Source organism: Schistocerca nitens, chromosome 3 (genome assembly GCF_023898315.1).
Source record: "Schistocerca nitens isolate TAMUIC-IGC-003100 chromosome 3, iqSchNite1.1, whole genome shotgun sequence".
NCBI lineage: Eukaryota > Metazoa > Arthropoda > Insecta > Orthoptera > Acrididae > Schistocerca > Schistocerca nitens.
The window spans coordinates 531,710,498-531,729,635 of NC_064616.1; the positions used below are offsets into that span (position 1 = coordinate 531,710,498).

At 39.9% G+C, this 19,138-nt stretch overlaps 1 protein-coding gene across 2 annotated transcripts in view; it reads left to right on the forward strand.

The window, feature by feature from the left end:
* The window catches only part of LOC126248447 (chloride channel protein 2), a 526,989-nt gene that overhangs the window by 320,072 nt on the left and 187,779 nt on the right, over positions 1 to 19,138 (forward strand). For both annotated transcript variants that reach the window (XM_049949432.1, XM_049949431.1), the window contains exons 4-5: positions 2,501 to 2,634; positions 18,258 to 18,414. In XM_049949432.1, the coding sequence (XP_049805389.1) occupies positions 2,501 to 2,634; positions 18,258 to 18,414 (291 nt within the window). The remainder of the gene's footprint in view (positions 1 to 2,500; positions 2,635 to 18,257; positions 18,415 to 19,138) is intronic.

The following is a 19,138-nucleotide window of genomic DNA, read 5'->3' on the forward strand; positions in this document are numbered from 1 at the left end:
TTTTCTTTTTTCAATTATAGCAAAGTCTCGGTCACAGATTAAGTATGAGTGTCCAGAGATGATATACTTGTGGTGAACTTCGTCAAAGAAATCATTGCAGACCAAGTATATCCATAGGAACAATACCATTTGATTTTTGTTTTGGCCACAGCTGTTGTCAGACCATACTATTAACTTTTTTTTCTGGGTAATTTTAATTTTAATCCTACTTAACACACAGCTCACTATTTTGTTGCCTCCCCTGCCACTCATGCCCTCGTGCCAAAGAAACCATATGCAATCCCAAATTGTAACAAAAAAGTTGACATAAATAATACATTTGACAGTGTGACAATGTTGGCAAAGAGAAAACCTGTTGTAAATCTATAGATACTGTGCATGTGTCACTTGTAGGAGTGGTAGAATATACATGATCGTGCTTCATGTCTTTTCTAGCTCTTGCAGCATGTCTGTGATGAAATTCTAGTGAAGTATGATGTACAGCTCTATTGATTGAGTCATTTAACATTTTACTTTTAAGCAGATCACATGTGTTACAGATATCTTTCCTTGGGTGGTGAAATCTCATTTTGGGAAAGAATTCTTTCAATACTTTTTGTAGTACAAATGTCTAATGTTTGTGTTTGGATAAAGCACAACAAAAGCCTCATACATTCTGCTGTAATTTAAATCTTGGCTTAAAAATAGAAAGGAGCTTTTAGCCCTTGTGTAATGGCTTTCATCCTTGAGGAAACTTTTTATGTGTTCAACAATGCATTTTACATAAACAGCTGTATATTTCCTTTCTTTGTTTTTATTTCCCCTATGTTCAATGTTGGTAACATCATCACTCTTTTTTGCTTTTACCAAGGTTTCCAGTCTTCGCCTGGTAATTTTGTGTATTTCAGAAAGGTTTTTTTGAAAACTTGAAAATGTCCGCCTTCATCATCAGGAACTGAATAAAAAACACTAGCCTGTCTGCGACTCACCTCGGATTCTTCGTAAGAACCATGATGCCTTCTTCTGAAATTGCATACACTTATGTTTCCCATCAAACAAGAGTTTTGCTTAATATTATCACCTAGTTTCTAGAACTGATTAAATATGTTTAATTTATGTTCCAATGCAGTGTCTCTACATTGATAGTGGCACTGGCATGAAAACTACAGCAAATAAACACAGGAATTGAGGCATTAAATAATTTATGATTGCCATGAATAACCTGTTTGTTTACTACCCTGCACAGTTAGCAGGTCTGCTATAGTCCAGGAACCAAGTCAAACATAACCTAACGTGCTCTGCATAATCTAAACATAGGTTAGCTTAAAATGCCACAGAAAAATCATAATCAAGTGAAGTTCTTCATGAAAGCCTTAGTCTTAAGGTGTTAACGCTATCATATATACTTACCTCATCTGGTGGACGTTGTTTTTGTGGTGCAGTAACTTTCTTATTGTTCTCATATGGTTTTTCCTCTGCTCTTAGCTCCTTATCTATTTGGGAAACACTACCTTCACCCCTTTTCCGATGTTTTGTTGTTTCATCCATCACATAAACCACAATAGTAAACACAACAGGCAGGACTAATTACTTCAACTTGAACACAATTGAATCTCAAACTAAATACAACACCACAGGTACATAGCCCAGATATTGTTTCAGAACAGGTGGCACTTAGCACCTGACGCATTCTGGTGGCAAGGTTTTAAACCACTTCCACACTGATAATGAGATAGCACAGTTTTTACTGACGAAGCTTAGGCACGTCACCCATATTTTGACAATAAAATGATTTTTTTTATTTTTGGCACTTAGACCGGATTTTATAATTAGTCACCAATTGATTTTGTTAATAAGTTGGAATGTGTTCCATTTTTATAATATCTAATTTAATATACTTTAATGCCTAACAGAAATTTATTAGATATTCAAGTGACATCAGAACATATTGAGATGAGCAGATAAAAGCAAGTATTATCAAATTATACAAATGTAACTTCTAACATAGCTCCCTGAGTGGTCCACTAATAAACAAAAAGAGGGGAAAGGTAACCACCCACCTATAGATAATGAGTGTTAATTTGTGATGCATAGAAACACATATGGCACAGACACTTCTGTAGGTTTCAGTACCCTCCCTCATTTTTCTAGTGTAACGTCACACAGACACCAAATCACCAGAAGCTACATTGACATTCCATGGTTATATCATTGATTGCTGTATCCATGATTAGTAACTTAACTTTCATTTTGTTCTCTCTTCACCATCACCAAGAAGCATTATGGATAAATTTTATGCCATCTCCTAACACGTACTGAAGGCATTATTTCTTGTTCTAGGAAACATTATTTAGTTTAATGAGCCAAATGTCAGCAAGGGTGCTGTAAGCAGTGGCCTTACCATGTGTTCAGTGCAATATTTGTAGCAAAATATTCTAAAATAGTACAGTGATTTTTAATGTGATGCTTAATATTCAACACTTGTCTAATAAATCTTCAATTGCATTTCACTTCTTTTCAGGTTCTGGGATTCCTGAAATGAAAACTATTTTACGGGGTGTTGCTCTGAAGGAATACCTGACATTCAGAACACTGATTGCTAAAGTGATAGGACTGACAGCCACTCTGGGAAGTGGTCTGCCATTAGGGAAAGAGGTAAACTATTCCTATTATCTTTCATTAAAGTTGATTGTAATTGTGTCAGAATTTTTAAAATTGCAGAATACAAAGTATCACTGAGGAAAACCTAAATTTATAAACTAAGATATGTTCAAAAATATCTCTATTGAGTCTGAAAAATATAGTTTCTAGTGGGCATAGAGTGTTTGTTGTAATTTTTTGTTTAGCTATATACAATTTCCAGATGTATAACCATAGCTTCATTGTTTTAAATGCTTAAGAACAATTCAGAGTCAGTAGACCTACATATTAACACACTATATGTATTGCACATTAGCATAAAATGTCATAAATATCTGCAGAAATTACTCTTTCTTATTCACTGCTGAAATAAGTGGAAGTATTATTACATTATTTAGAAAACCATGGGCATTCTTTCAACATGGCTCACTGCAGAAACAATTGATTACACCTAATTACATCATACCAATTAAGCACTTGATTTTTCCGGTAACAGTCCAGTGAACTACACTTATGAATTCTATTAACATCTCTTTCAGTAATTAAAACAGCATTTAAAGTAAACAAATGCAACATTTATTTTGCTTGTGTGTATAAGAATATTCCCTCAGTCTGTTGTATCCTTCTTTCAAGGAATATTAAAAAGAAAATACAGATTCAGTCAGACAGGTGCATTTATTTCTTTTTCACATTTTACCACTGAACAGATGCATGGTTTTTAAATGTTACTCCCTCTATTTAGGCCCTAATAATAATAATAATAATAATAATGATGTCAAACCTAACTTGTGTACATGATGTCCAAAACTTTTAAGGTCAAAATTATACAGATGATAGTGGATCCTCAACTGAGTACTTTGAGATAAGGAACTAATGGTTAGAAATCAATATTTAATTTTTGTCGATTTTAATATGTTCCCTCATATGGCAACAACATAATTCGTAGCAACTGTTGTGCAACAGGTTGTTATTATGGGACAGTGTGGGAGAGTGGTTCTCTGCTGGAGGTGGGTAGAGGTGTGCTGAGAATGTAGTCAGAGCAGTCTGTTGACAAAACTCTTTATTAGCAACCATACATGAACATAGGTCAGTGCATCTGCAGCAGGCAGAGAGTAAATGCTGGTTGGCAATGAGCCAGGTGAAAGCCAGGTCTTGGCAGGTGAGCCTAGCACGACTACTCAGGTGATGAAAACAGATCAGCAGGCTGAAAAGTGGTGGTGGCAGCAGTAGCCATTGTTGGGCTGTCTGAAACTCATGGCTCAGCCTGAAACATGGAGACAGTGGCAGGTGCTCGTGGCCACGGGCTCAGCCAGTCAGAGGACGGTCACTGCTTCGTGACCTGGAGATGTCAAATATAACTGTGCCATAAGTATGGTAAGAAATGGTGTGGACTGTTCACCATTGTAGTGACTAGCTGTGCTGATGACAATGAGCTGGACAAGGCAGTTTAAGTACCATGACCCAGTGCTGAGCCATGTGTTGTGTGCTTCTGGAGTGGAGGTGGATGATCAGGATCCAGCTGTTTGTATGCTGCAGTCGGTCAAACTGCTGTGGCATCCTGAAGGCTGTCCCACTCCCTAGTCATTGGAACACAAGCACGGCCACATGAAAGTGTCAATGTTTGCTGAATTACAACGTTGGCAGGGGTAATGTCTGGCAGGCAGACAGTGGCTCTGACCTGCTTGTGGTTCTGTGCTGTTTTCCATGCTACTAGAGCTTTAGACTGCTTCATTTCCTCCCTCCTTAGATTAATCAGGGGCTCTGGATTACAGCGCAAGAGTCTGACTGCAATGGAGACACTAATTTTTCCATCAACATTTCTATACTTTGCATTCTACTGCATGAAATCAGAGTAAAATATTTTTTTCATAATTTTTCCCCCTTTTGTTGTCCTTCTTCACTTTTTATGTTACATTATGTGCCCCATCTCAGTCTCGTGATGCTCAGGCACAGAGTTCCTAGATACACTTTTAACTTCACTCACTGTCATTGATTCACTTCTTCACAGCTGCTGACATGATAACTAAGGATCTGTATGTTCAATGACGGTAAAGGCGGGATTTGGACAATTCTACATCTGAGGTGGCAGAACAAAGTACTTACTGTTATCAAAATTATGTAGGCAGCAGATGTGCTAATTCCTATGGTGATAAGTTGAGGGTGATGTTTGGCTGTATATTTTTTCGCATGATCAAGCAGGTGTTCCATCATCATGCAACTATTCTGTGCTACTATCATCTGGCCGAAGGAAGTGAGAATGGTTGGGTCTAGAATGCTACTTAAGTAGGTTAGATTTTCCTTGGGCAAGATCCCATTGGGTAGGTTTGGTAGGTAGATTAATGAGGAATTGGTGCTTAGGGTGGTGGTTCTAGTGATGGTGGCAGGTAATGGGAAAGTAGGTCTAGAGATGTTGCTTATCAGCAACCCCTGCCCCTCCAGTTCTATTCACTGTTCTCTGCCAAAATGACCATGTTCATTACTGATGCAAATTACATCTATCAGTTTTGGTACTGAGAATAGATTGTTGGACCCTATCTTTTGAAAGAATTTGTTTTCACATGTAATAACTTTCCTGGGACACTCAGCTGCAGGCTCCCAAAGCGAAACAGTGTTTACTCAAGTGATTCAGGGGCTGTGTATTTATTTTGTGGTGCAGACAGTGACTTGCCTGGTTTGACACTGCAGTAACTCTACATTGAAGAACAGCACATGTGACTTTCCGTCCAGCAACACCAATAATTTTTCATGACCCTGTAAGTGCACAAATTTCTGCAGGGCTCCTCTTGCTATTGGGCAGGTATGAATGGAAAAACACTCGAACTGGCAATCTTTACATGTTCGTGGGAACTGCAACTGGAGTCATGCTCTGGTTTCTTGTTGTGTGCTGGCTACACTGACCCTACGGTAGTGCAGTGGTAGGGATTCCTCCTCTACTGCTCCTAACATTCCTAAGGGCACTGGTAATTCTGCTTGGAGTTTACATAGTTCTTCCAAGAACTATCAAGGAGGTAAGAGTATTGGTGCCAAGTGGCCACAGACAATATGGAGGAGAGCTTCCTGCAGCTCTGTGGCTTCAATGCGCATGTCGGGAATACTTTCAGTGTGATTCCACAAAAGTCTTGCAATGATCAACTGTGTGTCAACATTATCCGACTGCTCCTTGAAAATGCCTGAGTTATGATTTGCTGCACCTGCTGTTTCCTGTATGTGAGTCTTGAGTGTGGCACACTTCAAGCTGTGTAGTGTGTATTTCAAGGGTCTCATGATTCCAAAAGACAGCTGCTTGTACCTGTTGCAACACTGTGTTTATCACCCCTAAGTCTTTTGCATTGGCAGTGCTGGATACTGTCTTCAAGATTCTGCTACACACATCCAACCAGCCCCTTCTTTGTTGAAACCACAGGACCAATTCTGTGGTCTGGTGCAGCTGCTCCTGCAAATGTACAAAAGCTGATTTTAATAGCTGATATTCCTATCAGGTATAATCCAACTGCATCCTGCCTAGCATCATGAGTTGCAATTTCCTATAGGTATCTTTCAGTTACTGAATTTCATTTTATACCACCCATATATTGAAATCTGTACTTAATGACCACCGATGTTCCAACATTACTATATCCATCTCCTATGTAAATAGTGCCTCAGCATCCAAATGATATACCTTGAGGGCTAATCCCAGTTTTTATCCATCCAGCAGACTCAGGAACACCACAGCAATGATGCCTCTTGCTTTCATGTTCCTCTTTGTCTTGAACTTGATGGCTGGAGTTGGAGTTGCTACCTCCTGTTCTCTGTATTTTGGTCCTTGACCGGGTCCAGAATGCATCCTATGTGAAGAGGAAATTTCCTGTTGGTTTGCTAGTCCCCTTTGAGTCCTAAGAGCATAGGGATGGGTGGGAACAATCACAGTTGCATCCTGCTTGAGTTGCCTGGTTCTCCCTTTCTCTAACTATTGACTTCCCCTGTTGGGAGGAGCAGCTGATGATTTAGGCAGTACTTCCAGTTCACCCTGAAATTGACAAACTCTTCCTGCATGCACCACTGTGCTTTTGTTTGGAAGTTGTAGTTTGACATTAACTGGAGATGTCATCTTGACTATCTGATAAGATCATTGGTAATTTGATGTGAACTTTTTAGTTTTTCTTTCCAGCACGTAAGGGTTAGATAACATTATTCACTGACCAATGTAGTACTTAGGTAATTCTGCTTTTGTTGTAGGTGCTTTCCTGTCTTTCTAGAGCCTTTGCATTCCTCGTTTAACATATCACCAATATGTTTTTAACTTTTAGCAAAATCTTGAATTGGGGTTATATCTTCTCCTGGGGTAGTGCAGCATAATTCAAAGGGAGATCACTTTTTTGGCCAAAAACAAACCCATAGGGAGACTTCCAAGTTTTACTCAGCCATGGCAAATTGTGGAAAGGTATCTAATTATTGTGGCTACTATTTACATAATAACTTAACATGTTCCTCTATGTCCTGAAAACTCTTACAGTTCTGCTCTTCACTTGTGGTTGTGGTGTGCTGATTCATAACTTCTTTATACATAATAGCATAATTGCTTCAATAACTGAAACCTAAAGTTAGTGCCTTGGTCGGTTACTACAGTCTCTGGTGTTCTCAATTGATTTGTCATAGTCTGAACCACCATTTCTGCCTGTTTATTTGGTATGGCAATCACGACAAAGTAATGTGAGATATGAACAATTTGTTAGGACATATGGATTCCCTGCTGCTGTTTGTGCAAAGTGGCCATAGACATACAGTCCAATAATTTTAAATGGTCTATCCACCTGAGGTAACCTTTATAATGGGTTTCACTGATGACTCATTTTGGCACTTTGAACACAAGAAACACAATTGAAACTTCCAAGCAGATTAAAACTGTGTGACAGACCGAGAGCTGAACTAGGGACCTGCACCTTATACGGGCAACAAAGAATGACTCCCAAAAGTTTCATAACAGTGAACACTCTGCTGCAGAGTGAAAATTTCATAAAGGAATGCAGTCCTTTATCTAATGCTCTATGCCTTGTTTCTTTTTGGCCACAAGAACTTTTCCACAATGTCGAGGCCTGTGGCACATCAGCCACTTTGTCTTGCTAATATGGAATCATGAGCTTGCCTCACTATCTTGTTTTGCAAGCTTGCTGGGGTAACTATGCACCAGCCACAACATGTTTGCTTGTACAGGACTCCATCAGCATGTACTTTGCAGCTCAATCAATCTGCATTCTCATGATATTTTCCTGGATAGTCTACAACCTAAAAATCAAATTTGCTTAGCTGTAAAGCCCAGTGGGTCAAATGACTTTTATTCCCACAAGCCTTTTCCATGCAGCATGACCTATTATTACCTTAAAAAGTCAGCCATGCAGGTAACAATGGAAATATGAGATGCCAAAAATTTGTGTGAACATTTCATTTTCAGTGACTGAATAGTTTTCTTTTCTCTCCTTTTTGAGCTCCCTACAAGGTTATGCAATTGGGTGTTCTGTCCTCCCATCTCATAACTTAGAACAGCCTAGAGTATTGCTGCTCAAGTCACACAACAGTATAAACTGTTTTTGATAGGAAAAGCAAGGATGGAACCAGTTGTTAATCACTCTTTCAAACACTCAAATGCTGCTTTTCGATCTGGAGTCCAGCTAAACTTTACTCCCTTCTTTAACAAATGTGTCAAGTGTCTTGCTGACTCTGCAAATTTTGGAATGTTTCCTCTATAGAAATTGGTGAACTCGAGATATGACTGCAATTCCTTTACTGTGCTTGACATTGGGATACCCTCTATAGATTGTACCAGTCATGGATCAGTTCACACACCATCTTGCCCAATAATGTGACCTAAATAATGGATCTCCAGTAATATCAAATTGCACTTTTCTACACTAAGGGTCAGCTGTGCCACACGTAACTTTCCAAATACCTCTTGTAGATGTACCATATGCTCCTTGATGTCCTTGGAGAAAACAGTGATATAGCTAGGTGCTCCATGAAGTTTCAGATTCCATACCTCACAGTCTAACAAGCACTGGAAAGTAGCCAGTACATTTTTAAATTTTAAGTCCGGCACACAAGTGTATTATACATTTATGCATATATAACATATAATAAATAATAATTGTTATATCATTGAAACAAAGAAATACTTAATTATATGTAATACAGTACTCTGATGTGTGGTTCTGATGCAACTACATAGATCTCAAAATAATCCAAGGAGACTGAAACTAGTCATACTGCAAAATACGCTATTGGGACAGAAAATTAGATGATATATTGCAGCAGTTTTAAAAATATGTATGTCTATGAAAGCTGTGATTTTCCTGTGCACTCATGGTAACTCTTTTGCATTCATTGTTCTCATATAAAAGTATTTTGCACTCCAGGAATGTGATAGTTATTCTAAAGATGAGTGTTTTTTGTCCTTTGATCAGCTTGTAGGTTAAATTGTATTATCTCTGAAACAGTGTTATTGATTACAAAAATTTCAGTTGCTATTGACAAACCTCTTTTGGATTGCCCTAGGGAGCTAAAATAGAAGGCAAGAATAACAGAAACCTATCTCTCCAACTTTATGCAGCATTTTTTTGTAATTTTTTAGGAAAAGTATACATCTGTATGTATTGTAATGTGGCTTACATTTATTGTTCTTCAGTCTCCATCTAAAATGAAAAATAATGTAGAATCTCATCCCTGATAAACATGAAAACTGTCAACTTCAGTACAAAAAACAGGTATTTGCTGTAGGATAAACAATTCTTCCAGTAATGTCTATGCATGTGGTAAAAACAGTGCCATGTTAAATTTTGTAAAATGTTAATGTCTTATGGCATTTTTGACTGGTATAACCCCAAAGGATTCAACCATGTAAATTGATAAAAGTTTCTGTATGTGTACCAGTTAGGCACCTTTTGTTTGAAAATGGATCATTGTTAAGTTGTAGATGTGCACATTAAGTGTAGGTGACTGTGATGAGTGCATACAGAGTTTAGTGTTATGTTGGTGCTGGTGTGGTTGATAATGATGAGTATGATACACACATCAAAAAAAGTTAAAATCATCTTGGTTCCGGAACCTGTACAGAAAATTGTAATAGAGATCAACATAAACAACATTTCTGCCCTTTTTAATGCTCATGAAAACCACACACTGCATGTTGTACCACCATACAGCGAGACCTTCAGAGGTAGGGGTCCAGATTGCTGTACACACCGGTACCTCTAATAACCAGTAGTATGTCCTCTTTCACTGATGCATGTCTGTTTTCATCGTGGAATACTATTCACAAGTTCATCAAGGCACTGTTTGTCCTCAACGGCAATTCGGCGTAGATGGTGGGTCATGTAGTCCATAAACAGCCCTTTTCAGTCTATCCCAGGCATGTTCGATAGGGTTTATGTCTGGAGAACATACTGGCCACACTAGTCGGGCAATGTCATTATCCTGAAGGAAGTCATTCACAAGATGTGCACGATGGGGGCACAAATTGCTGTCCATGAGATGAATGCCTTGCCAATATACTGCCGATATGGTTGCACTACTGGTCGGAGGATGGCATTCACGTATCATACAGCCGTTACGACACCTTCCATGACCACCAGTGGTGTACGTCAGCCACACATAGTGCCACCCCAAAATATCAGGGAACCTCCACCTTGCTGCACTCTCTGGACAATGTGTCTAAGGTGTTCAGCCTGACTGGGTCGCCTCCAAACACGTCCCTGATGATTGTCTGGTTAAAGGCATATGCGACACCCATGAGTGAAGAGAACATGATGCCAATCCTGAGCGGTCCATTCGGTATGTTGTTGGGCCCATCTGTAGCGCACTGCATGGTGTCGTGGTTGCAAAGATGGACCTCATCATGGATGTCGGGAGTGAAGTTGCATATCATGCAGCCTATTGTGCTCAGTTTGAGTCATTACATGGCATCCTGCGGCTGCAAGAAAAGCACTATTCAATATGATGGCGTTGCTGTCAGGGTTTCTCTGAGCCATATTCCATAGGTAGCAATCATCCACTGTGGTAGTAGCCCTTGGGCAACATGAGTGAGGCATGTCATCAACAGTTCCTGTCTCTTTGTATCTCCTCCATGTCCGAACAACATCGGTTTGGTTCACTCTGAGACACCTGGACACTTCCCTTATTGAGAGCCCTTCCTGGCACAAAGTAACAATGAAGACACAATTAAACTGCAGTGTTGACCGTCTAGGCATGGTTTAACTATAGACAACATGATCCGTGTACCTCCGTCCTGATGGAATGACTGTAACTGATCGGCTCTCCCACTGTCTAATAGGTGCTGCTCATGGATGGTTATTTCCATCTTTGGGTGGGCTTAGTGGCATCTCTGAACAGTGAAAGGGACTGTGTCTGTGATGCAATATCCACAGTCAACTTCTACCTTCAGGAGTTCTGGGAGCTGCAGTGATGCAAAACTTTTTTTGATGTGTGTAAAACAATGTAAAACAATGTATCACCATCAACAGTGTCACATGACCCCATCCATGATACATTGCAAATGGTTTTGGAATTCCATCCAAGACATCAGCAAATAATATAGTGAGAAGATGAAACTATATCCCATCATCAGAAATAAAACTGACTACCCCAAGAGTAAAGCACCACCATACGTACTCGCATTTATGCCCTTGGCTATGAATTGAGTATTAAATCCACCAACATTCTTCAATAGCACAAAATGTCAAAACAGCATCTGCACTCGCTGTAAGACTGCCAAAATTTGTTTCTCCTTAGACACGGTTAGCGTGAAATAAGTGGTTTGACAAAGCTTATAGTACATCTCATTAGTATGGGTGTAAAAGAGTGCATTATTTAGTGAAGCAGGTATCATTTAATGCTGTTTATGCTGTGTCAAAGTTAGCGTAAGGAGGGCTATGCGTGAAGCGTTCAGTGAATTTCAAAGTAAAATTCTATGTACCGACTTGACAGAAAGTCCTAGGAAGTTCTGGTGTTACGTTAAATCAGTAAGTGGCTCGAAACAGCTTATCCAGACACTCCGGGATGATGATGGCATTGAAACAGAGGATGACACGTGTAAAGCTGAAATACTAAACACCTTTTTCCAAAGCTGTTTCACAGAGGAAGACCGCACTGCAGTTCCTTCTCTAAATCCTCGCACGACCGAAAAAATGGCTGACATCGAAATAAGTGTCCAAGGAATAGAAAAGCAACTGAAATCACTCAACAGAGGGAAGTCCACTGGACCTGACGGGATACCAATTCGATTCTACACAGAGTACGTGAAAGAACTTGCCCCCCTTCTAACAGCCGTGTACCGCACGTCTCTAGAGGAACGGAAGGTTCCAAATGATTGGAAAACAGCACAGGTAGTCCCAGTCTTCAAGAAGGGTCGTCGAGCAGATAGGCAAAACTATAGACCTATATCTCTGACATCGATCTGTTGTAGAATTTTAGAACATGTTTTTTGCTCGAGTATCATCTCGTTTTCGGAAACCCAGAATCTACTCTGTAGGAATCAACATGGATTCTGGAAACAGCAATCGTGTGACACCCAACTCGCTTTATTGGTTCATGAGACCCAGAAAATATTAGATACAGGCTCCCAGGTAGGTGCTATTTTCCTTGACTTCCAGAAGGCGTTCGTACAGTTCCGCACTGTCGCCTGATAAACAAAGTAAGAGCCTACGGAATATCAGACCAGTTGTGTGGCTGGATTGAAGAGTTTTTAGCAAACAGATCACAGCATGTTGTTATCAATGGAGAGACGTCTACAGACATTAAAGAAACCTCTGGCGTGCCACAGGGGAGTGTTATGGGACCATTGCTTTTCACAATATATATAAATCACCTAGTAGATAGTGTCAGAAGTTCCATGCGGCTTTTCACGGATGATGCTGTAGTATACAGAGAAGTTGCAGCATTAGAAAATTGTAGCGAAATGCAGGAAGATCTGCAGCGGATAGACACTTGGTGCAGGGAGTGGCAACTGACCCTTAACATAGACAAATGTAATGTATTGCGAATACATAGAAAGAAGGATCCTTTATTGTATGATTATATGATAGCGGAATGAACACTGGTAGCAGTTACTTCTGTAAAATATCTGGCAGTATGCGTGCGGAACAATCTGAAGTGGAATGATCATATAAAATTAATTGTTGGTAAGGCGGGTACCAGATTGAGATTCATTGGGAGAGTCCTTAGAAAATGTAGTCGATCAACAAAGGAGGTGGCTAACGAAACACTCGTTCGACCTATACTTGAGTATTGCTCATCAGTGTGGGATCCGTACCAGATCAGGTTTACGGAGGAGATAGAGAAGATCCAAAGAAGAGTGGCGCATTTCGTCACAGGGTTTTTTGGTAACCGTGATACCGTTACGGAGATGTTTAGCAAACTCAAGTGGCAGACTCTGCAAGGGAGGTGCTCTGCATCGCGGTGTAGCTTGCTCACCAGGTTTCGAGAGGGTGCGTTTCTGGATGAGGTATCGAATATATTGCTTCCCCTTACTTATACCTCCCGAGGAGATCACAAGTGTAAAATTAGGGAGATTCGAGCGCGCACAGAGGCTTTCAGACAGTCGTTCTTCCAGCGAACCATACACGACTGGAACAGAAAAGGGAGGTAATGACAGGGGCACGTAAAGTGCCCTCCGCCACACACCATTGGGTGGCTTGCGGAGTATAAATGTAGATGTAGATGTAGATATGTTCATTAATTTGCAATGAAACGATGTTCATACAGAGCCTGATCAAAGGTATGATTAACCAATCACTGTAGTCTCAGGTTATTTCCAATACTTTGTGAAAGGGAGGCCATAAATAAGTGTCCAACATCAGGCACAGATGTTCATTTAAAATGTGCTTTATACTTGTAAGATTAAAATATGTATATGATGGTAGTAGGAATAATTATAAAAAATGACAGATTAAAATGTGTATGTGATGGTAGTAGGTATAATTACTGAGTCTTCAAGGTTGTTAGTGAGCTGTCTGTAGGACTGAGCTCTCAAGTCAATTAAAAACAAGAGCTCTGAGGGAACCATTAAAAAACCAATTGAAATTTAGATATTTTCTTGTCACACTTACGTAGCTTCATTGAGCACATTTATTTGAACATAGTCCTAAAACAGAAATTTATTTGGAAAGATTTTTTCAACTGTTCAGATGTGGAATTCATTTACCGTGTTTTGATGTTTATAAACAACAGCATAAAGTTTTGTCTCATATTGTCCCAGCTGCCTGTATTTTCTTTTTTTACCAGCATGCTTTAATGATCTAAAAACCTCTTTTCTTCTAAAAATCTCTTTAATATCTTCAGAGATGACAGTAAGTGTTTAATGCATTCTGTTTTAATTGGCTTGTTCATCTTATTATCAATATTCAGACCCCGCCTTTTTGACCTCTTCCATCTGCCATCTGCTGCATTCTCCAACTCTACCTCCCAACATCACATAAATCCCAGAATGCAAACAAACCCAAAACAATACTGTCAATTGATCTAACAAAAATTTCAGCCCCGTAGAAATTTCAGTCCTATCCAAATGCCTCCCACACAGTTTCAGTAATACTGAACTTCTCAGAGACCTCTCCTTATCCTGACCCCTATTGCAACATTATTTTGCCAACAACCCTTATGACCAAAAGCAACAAAGCCATTGTTCCTCTCCAAATTCGTACCTCATTCAACTATGGCCCTCACTCACTCCCATCCAGTCACTTCCCCATTTTCTTCTGAGAATTCCTTATCTTCAACTTGGTCTCACCTTCTTTTCTTAGGTTCCTTTCCCAAAACACAAGCCTTTTGGCAGAGAAAAATGCAGCCAAGTACAGCCTTAAGGAATACACTGATCTGAACATCCTCTCTGCAGACTAAGTCTCCATCACTGTTGTAATGGTCAACAGAAGATGACTCCCAATTGCCTGACTCTTCCACCTACAAGCTCTATCAGAATAATTCCGTCCCAGAAGACCAGCATGAAAACCAATCCCCACTCAAATTTTTTGGCTCATCCCAGAAACTCTCAATTGAATCTATCTCCCTCCTCACAATAGTTACATCCAACAAACCCACCAACTACATGCTTCCCAAAATGCATAAACTGTAGCTGGCTACTATACTCAAACAGAAAAATTTCAACTCTTACTGACCAACACCTTCAACCCATTGCCCCAAGCACAGCTTCCCATACCAGACTCACAAACGCAGAAATGACTTTGTCCACTGAAGGTTAAATTGTTTCAGTTGGTAGACCACATAATGTTCTTCTTCAAACTTCTTCATTATTCAACATTTTTACCCCTCTGTTGGGGTCTTCAGGACCATTCAGATGTTCACAGTTGGCTTAGACATTGAATACTGCTGAAGAAATTTGAATAGGAACATGACATAGCATAACAACACAGAAGTTTTTATCTTCTATGATGATGGCTAAAAAAGCCTACTTGTCAATGCTGATGCCACCTCCCTCCACAAAATTCCCCATGCCAGTGACATTTTCACAATCAAACACTACCTCTCCCAATCTCCTACTCACTCCAAATCCAGTGCTGTGTTCCTTACACACCTGAAAAACTACATGCTTCCCCACAGCTACTTCTTCTATGGAAAGATGTATAAATAAATTTGCAGGACAGCCAGCCATGGGTACCCACATGGCACCTCTTACACTAGCCTATTTATAGGTCTTCTAGAGGAAATCTTTGTGGACCTCTAATATCCTTAACCCCTCATCTGGTTGAGGTTCAGTGACGATATCTTCATGATGTGGCCAAGGCCTATGACACTTTATCCTTCTTCCTTCTCAGCCCCAACACCCTCCTCCTATCCACTTCATGTTGGCCTCATCAGTCCATGTGCCTATGTTCTGGATGTTGATTTCTACAACCTTTATCCAAATCAAGCCCACTAACCATTTTTATAGAAATTATCCCTTCAACTCTAAAAAATGTCTCCCATTTGGGCTGGCCACCCAGGGATAGCACATCTGCAGTGATGAGCTGAAGGTCTTGCTAAGGGCTACACAGGCTAGCATTACCCTTCATACTAGATACTCTGTGTCATATCCACACATGTCCCTAATCCACCTACCATCCCTATGAAACATGTGAAAAAGAGCAGCTCCCTTCTTATCCACCTGGAAAGGAGCAGCTCCCTACTTGTCCAGTATCATCTCAGACTGGAACAATTCAGCTACATCTTTTTCTAGTTCATTGACTATGTACTGTCAAGCTTGGAAATGAGGAACATCTTACCCACAATCCTTCCCATCTATCCCAAAGTGGTACTCTGGCATCCCAATCTAAGAAACATCCTCACCCATCTTTATGCCACACCCACTCCCAACCCCTTGTCACATGAGTCACACCCCTAGGAAGACCGAGGTGCAAGACTGATTCTATGCACACAACTAACAAATCCTATTCAAGTACCATCACGGACATATCCCACACTGTCAGAAGTGAGGCTATTGGTGACAGCAGTCACATTACATACCAACTTTTGCACAGCCTTTTATGTGGGAATGATCCCCAATCAACTCTCCACCCGAATGTATGGTCACTGCAAAATTGTGACCAAGATCAGAACTGACAATAGATCACCCACTGGCATAAAATGCAGCTGAGCACTACATGCTCAACTTCAGTGGCTGCTGCATGGCCAATACCAAATGTATTCTTATCCCCCCCCCTCCTCCCCCCCCTCCTCCCCCCCCCCCCCCCACCGCCCCACACACAAACCAGAATCTCTAAATTACAACACATCTTTGAGTACAACAATCTCCTTGGCCTCAGTCTCCACTAGCCCCTGTCCCTCACTCACCTCCACTTCACTTCTGTGGCCAAGACTTCCACTTCATACATTCTTCACTTGCACCTCTCCCCCGATCCACTCCTCCTCATTGTGTGCCACACACAACTCCCTCTGCCTGTGCTAGGGCTTATCACTGGCGTAACATTCGTATTCAATCTGCTTGCTACCTCTCCTTCATAGTCATCAGCTACCCTTACCTCCAACATTTCTTACTCCTGTCCATCTCCCTTCTCTGCCACACACCCCACCTGATACAACCACTCATCTCAGCCAAGCTGCTATGCTGGTGCAATGTGACTAAGACAATGTAGCCATGTGTATACCAGGTGTACATGTATGAAATGCAGATATTTTTGTCTAAAAAAATGTTAAATCCAGAAGAATGATAAAATAATGCTTTATTCAAAGAATGCTCCATCATTTGTTGTACATTTTTCCAAACTTTTGGGCAATTTGTGAATACCACACCAGTAAAAATGTCCCCTTTGGCTGCAAACCATTGAGCGAGTCATTTTTCACAGCTTCATATGAATCAAATCAGTGCTCAGCAAGTGCATGACCTATCAATGCAGCCAAGTGGTAATTGGAAAGAGCCAAGAGTGGTGAGTAAGCCGCCTGGGGTAGAACTTGCCAGCTGAGTGCTTCCAACGTGCCGCGAACTGATTTTGCCGTATGTGAAGGAGCATTGTCATGAGGAAAAATTACTTTGTGTTGCCTCTTTCAGTATAGTGGCCTTTTTTCAAGCAGCAAATGGTTCATTTTGGTCAATTGTTGATGGTAACATTTATTATTAACCATTTCCCCAGATTTTAACCACTCATACTAGACCACACCCTCTTGTCCCACCAAACACAGAGCATTGTCTTTCTGCCAAAGCGATTTGCTCTTATGGTTGATGTGGATGGTATGCCTTGGTCTACCCATGATTTTTTGCACTTGAGATTCTTAAAATAAATCCACTTTTCATCCCCTGTAACTATACAATGCAAAAATGACTTCCTTTTGTACCGAGTGACCAAAATCTCACATGTAGTTTCACACTTTTCCATTTGCCTGTCGTTCAACTCATGTGGTACCTATCTATCGATCTTGAAGCCAATTGGAAATAGCTTGTTGACTAACACCCAATTGCTTGGTGAGTTGTTTTTGTGTTTGCAAATCATCTTCGTTCAACAATTCTTCCAGTTCCCACATCTTTGTATTTTTTTGCAGTTTTCCACTTACCTTGTCTGCAACATTTAAGTCACCATCTTTGAAATGCTGAAACCATTGTTCACACAAATCATGTGATGGGGCATGTTCACCATAAGATTCTCAAAGTAAGCGTTGTGATTCAGCAGCAGTTTTCTTCTAATGAAAACAAAAAAATTTAGGCTGTCTGTGAGTGCTCTCTGTACAGTATAAATTTCAACATATTGAACACAACACTATGCACACACTTTTCCAATTTATCACTTGTGCATGTCTGATACTTGTTGATGACACAAAAAATGGTGCAGTGTCAAATCTTTATAGTACAAACTGCACTGGTGCGACACCTGTTGTCTGAAATCCACATTTTGTACTTGCACACCTGGTATAAATATTCTGTAATAGTTAAATCTGGAGAAGAACATAGTCTAGAAGCTTAGCAGTGTTTATGGTCTTGTTTATTTGCCTGTCAACCATTCAATGTCTTGGCTATACAGTGAGTTGTCACCTTTACTCCTTCCATTATTTATTAGTATCCATTGTATTTACTGTTTTTCTCTGTGTAACGAACACCTGAAATTTGTCCTCACATTAAAATTTGTTTAAATTAAAACTATATGCTAACAAAGACATTTGATTTCACACAGGGTCCTTTTGTACATATAGCAAGTATTACTGCTCAGCTGTTATCGAAGCTGGTGACATCGTTCCAGGGTATTTATGAAAATGAATCACGCAACTGTGAGATGTTGGCAGCAGCTTGTGCTGTTGGTGTTGCTAGCTGTTTTGCTGCCCCCATTGGTGGTAAGTTCTCAGAAATGACTCATAAATTATGTGTCTAATAACAGAAGTCTGTATAAAACTGTGAAAAGTGGGAAATATTCTTTGCAAAATGCTCCCATTCTAATTACAGATGATATAATAAATGATGATCAGAGCATGCAGAATTACTAGTCTGCATAACCATCCAGATTCCCTTGCTTGTGGAATCATCTTACTCTGGAACCACTGTTCAACACTTTAAGAAAATAACTGGTGAATACAAAAGCTCATGTGTGCTGAATTTTTTCAGTTTGCTTGTTTGTTGCTCACTGCTTCGTATCTGTGATGCATGAGGAATTTCCTTTCCTGCCAAGTGTAGATATTTGACTTGACCTTCATTTGTTCTCTGTTCTTAGCATGTAATATTAGTCTGTTATGCACTTTTTCAACTATATTTGGAGAAGAATACTCTGTATCCATATACTCTGTAGTAACACTCTGGGAGTTGTTCGTGATGGTATACTCTCTGAGAAACACTGAGTCCAAGATGATAAAACAGTATTGAAAACAAGAAATTTTGTTCCCTCCATTATAGAAAATTCAGTTGGTAACATTTGATTCTTCATTACATTTCCAAAGTACTTCTATTTCGTACATTTTGGCATTTGGCAGATATGGATGTAATTTGCATTTTAGCTAAGTAGCTGGTATTGTTGGGGTTCATGTTCTTTTTACTATTGTTGTTGTGTGTTAGTGCTTTTCATCA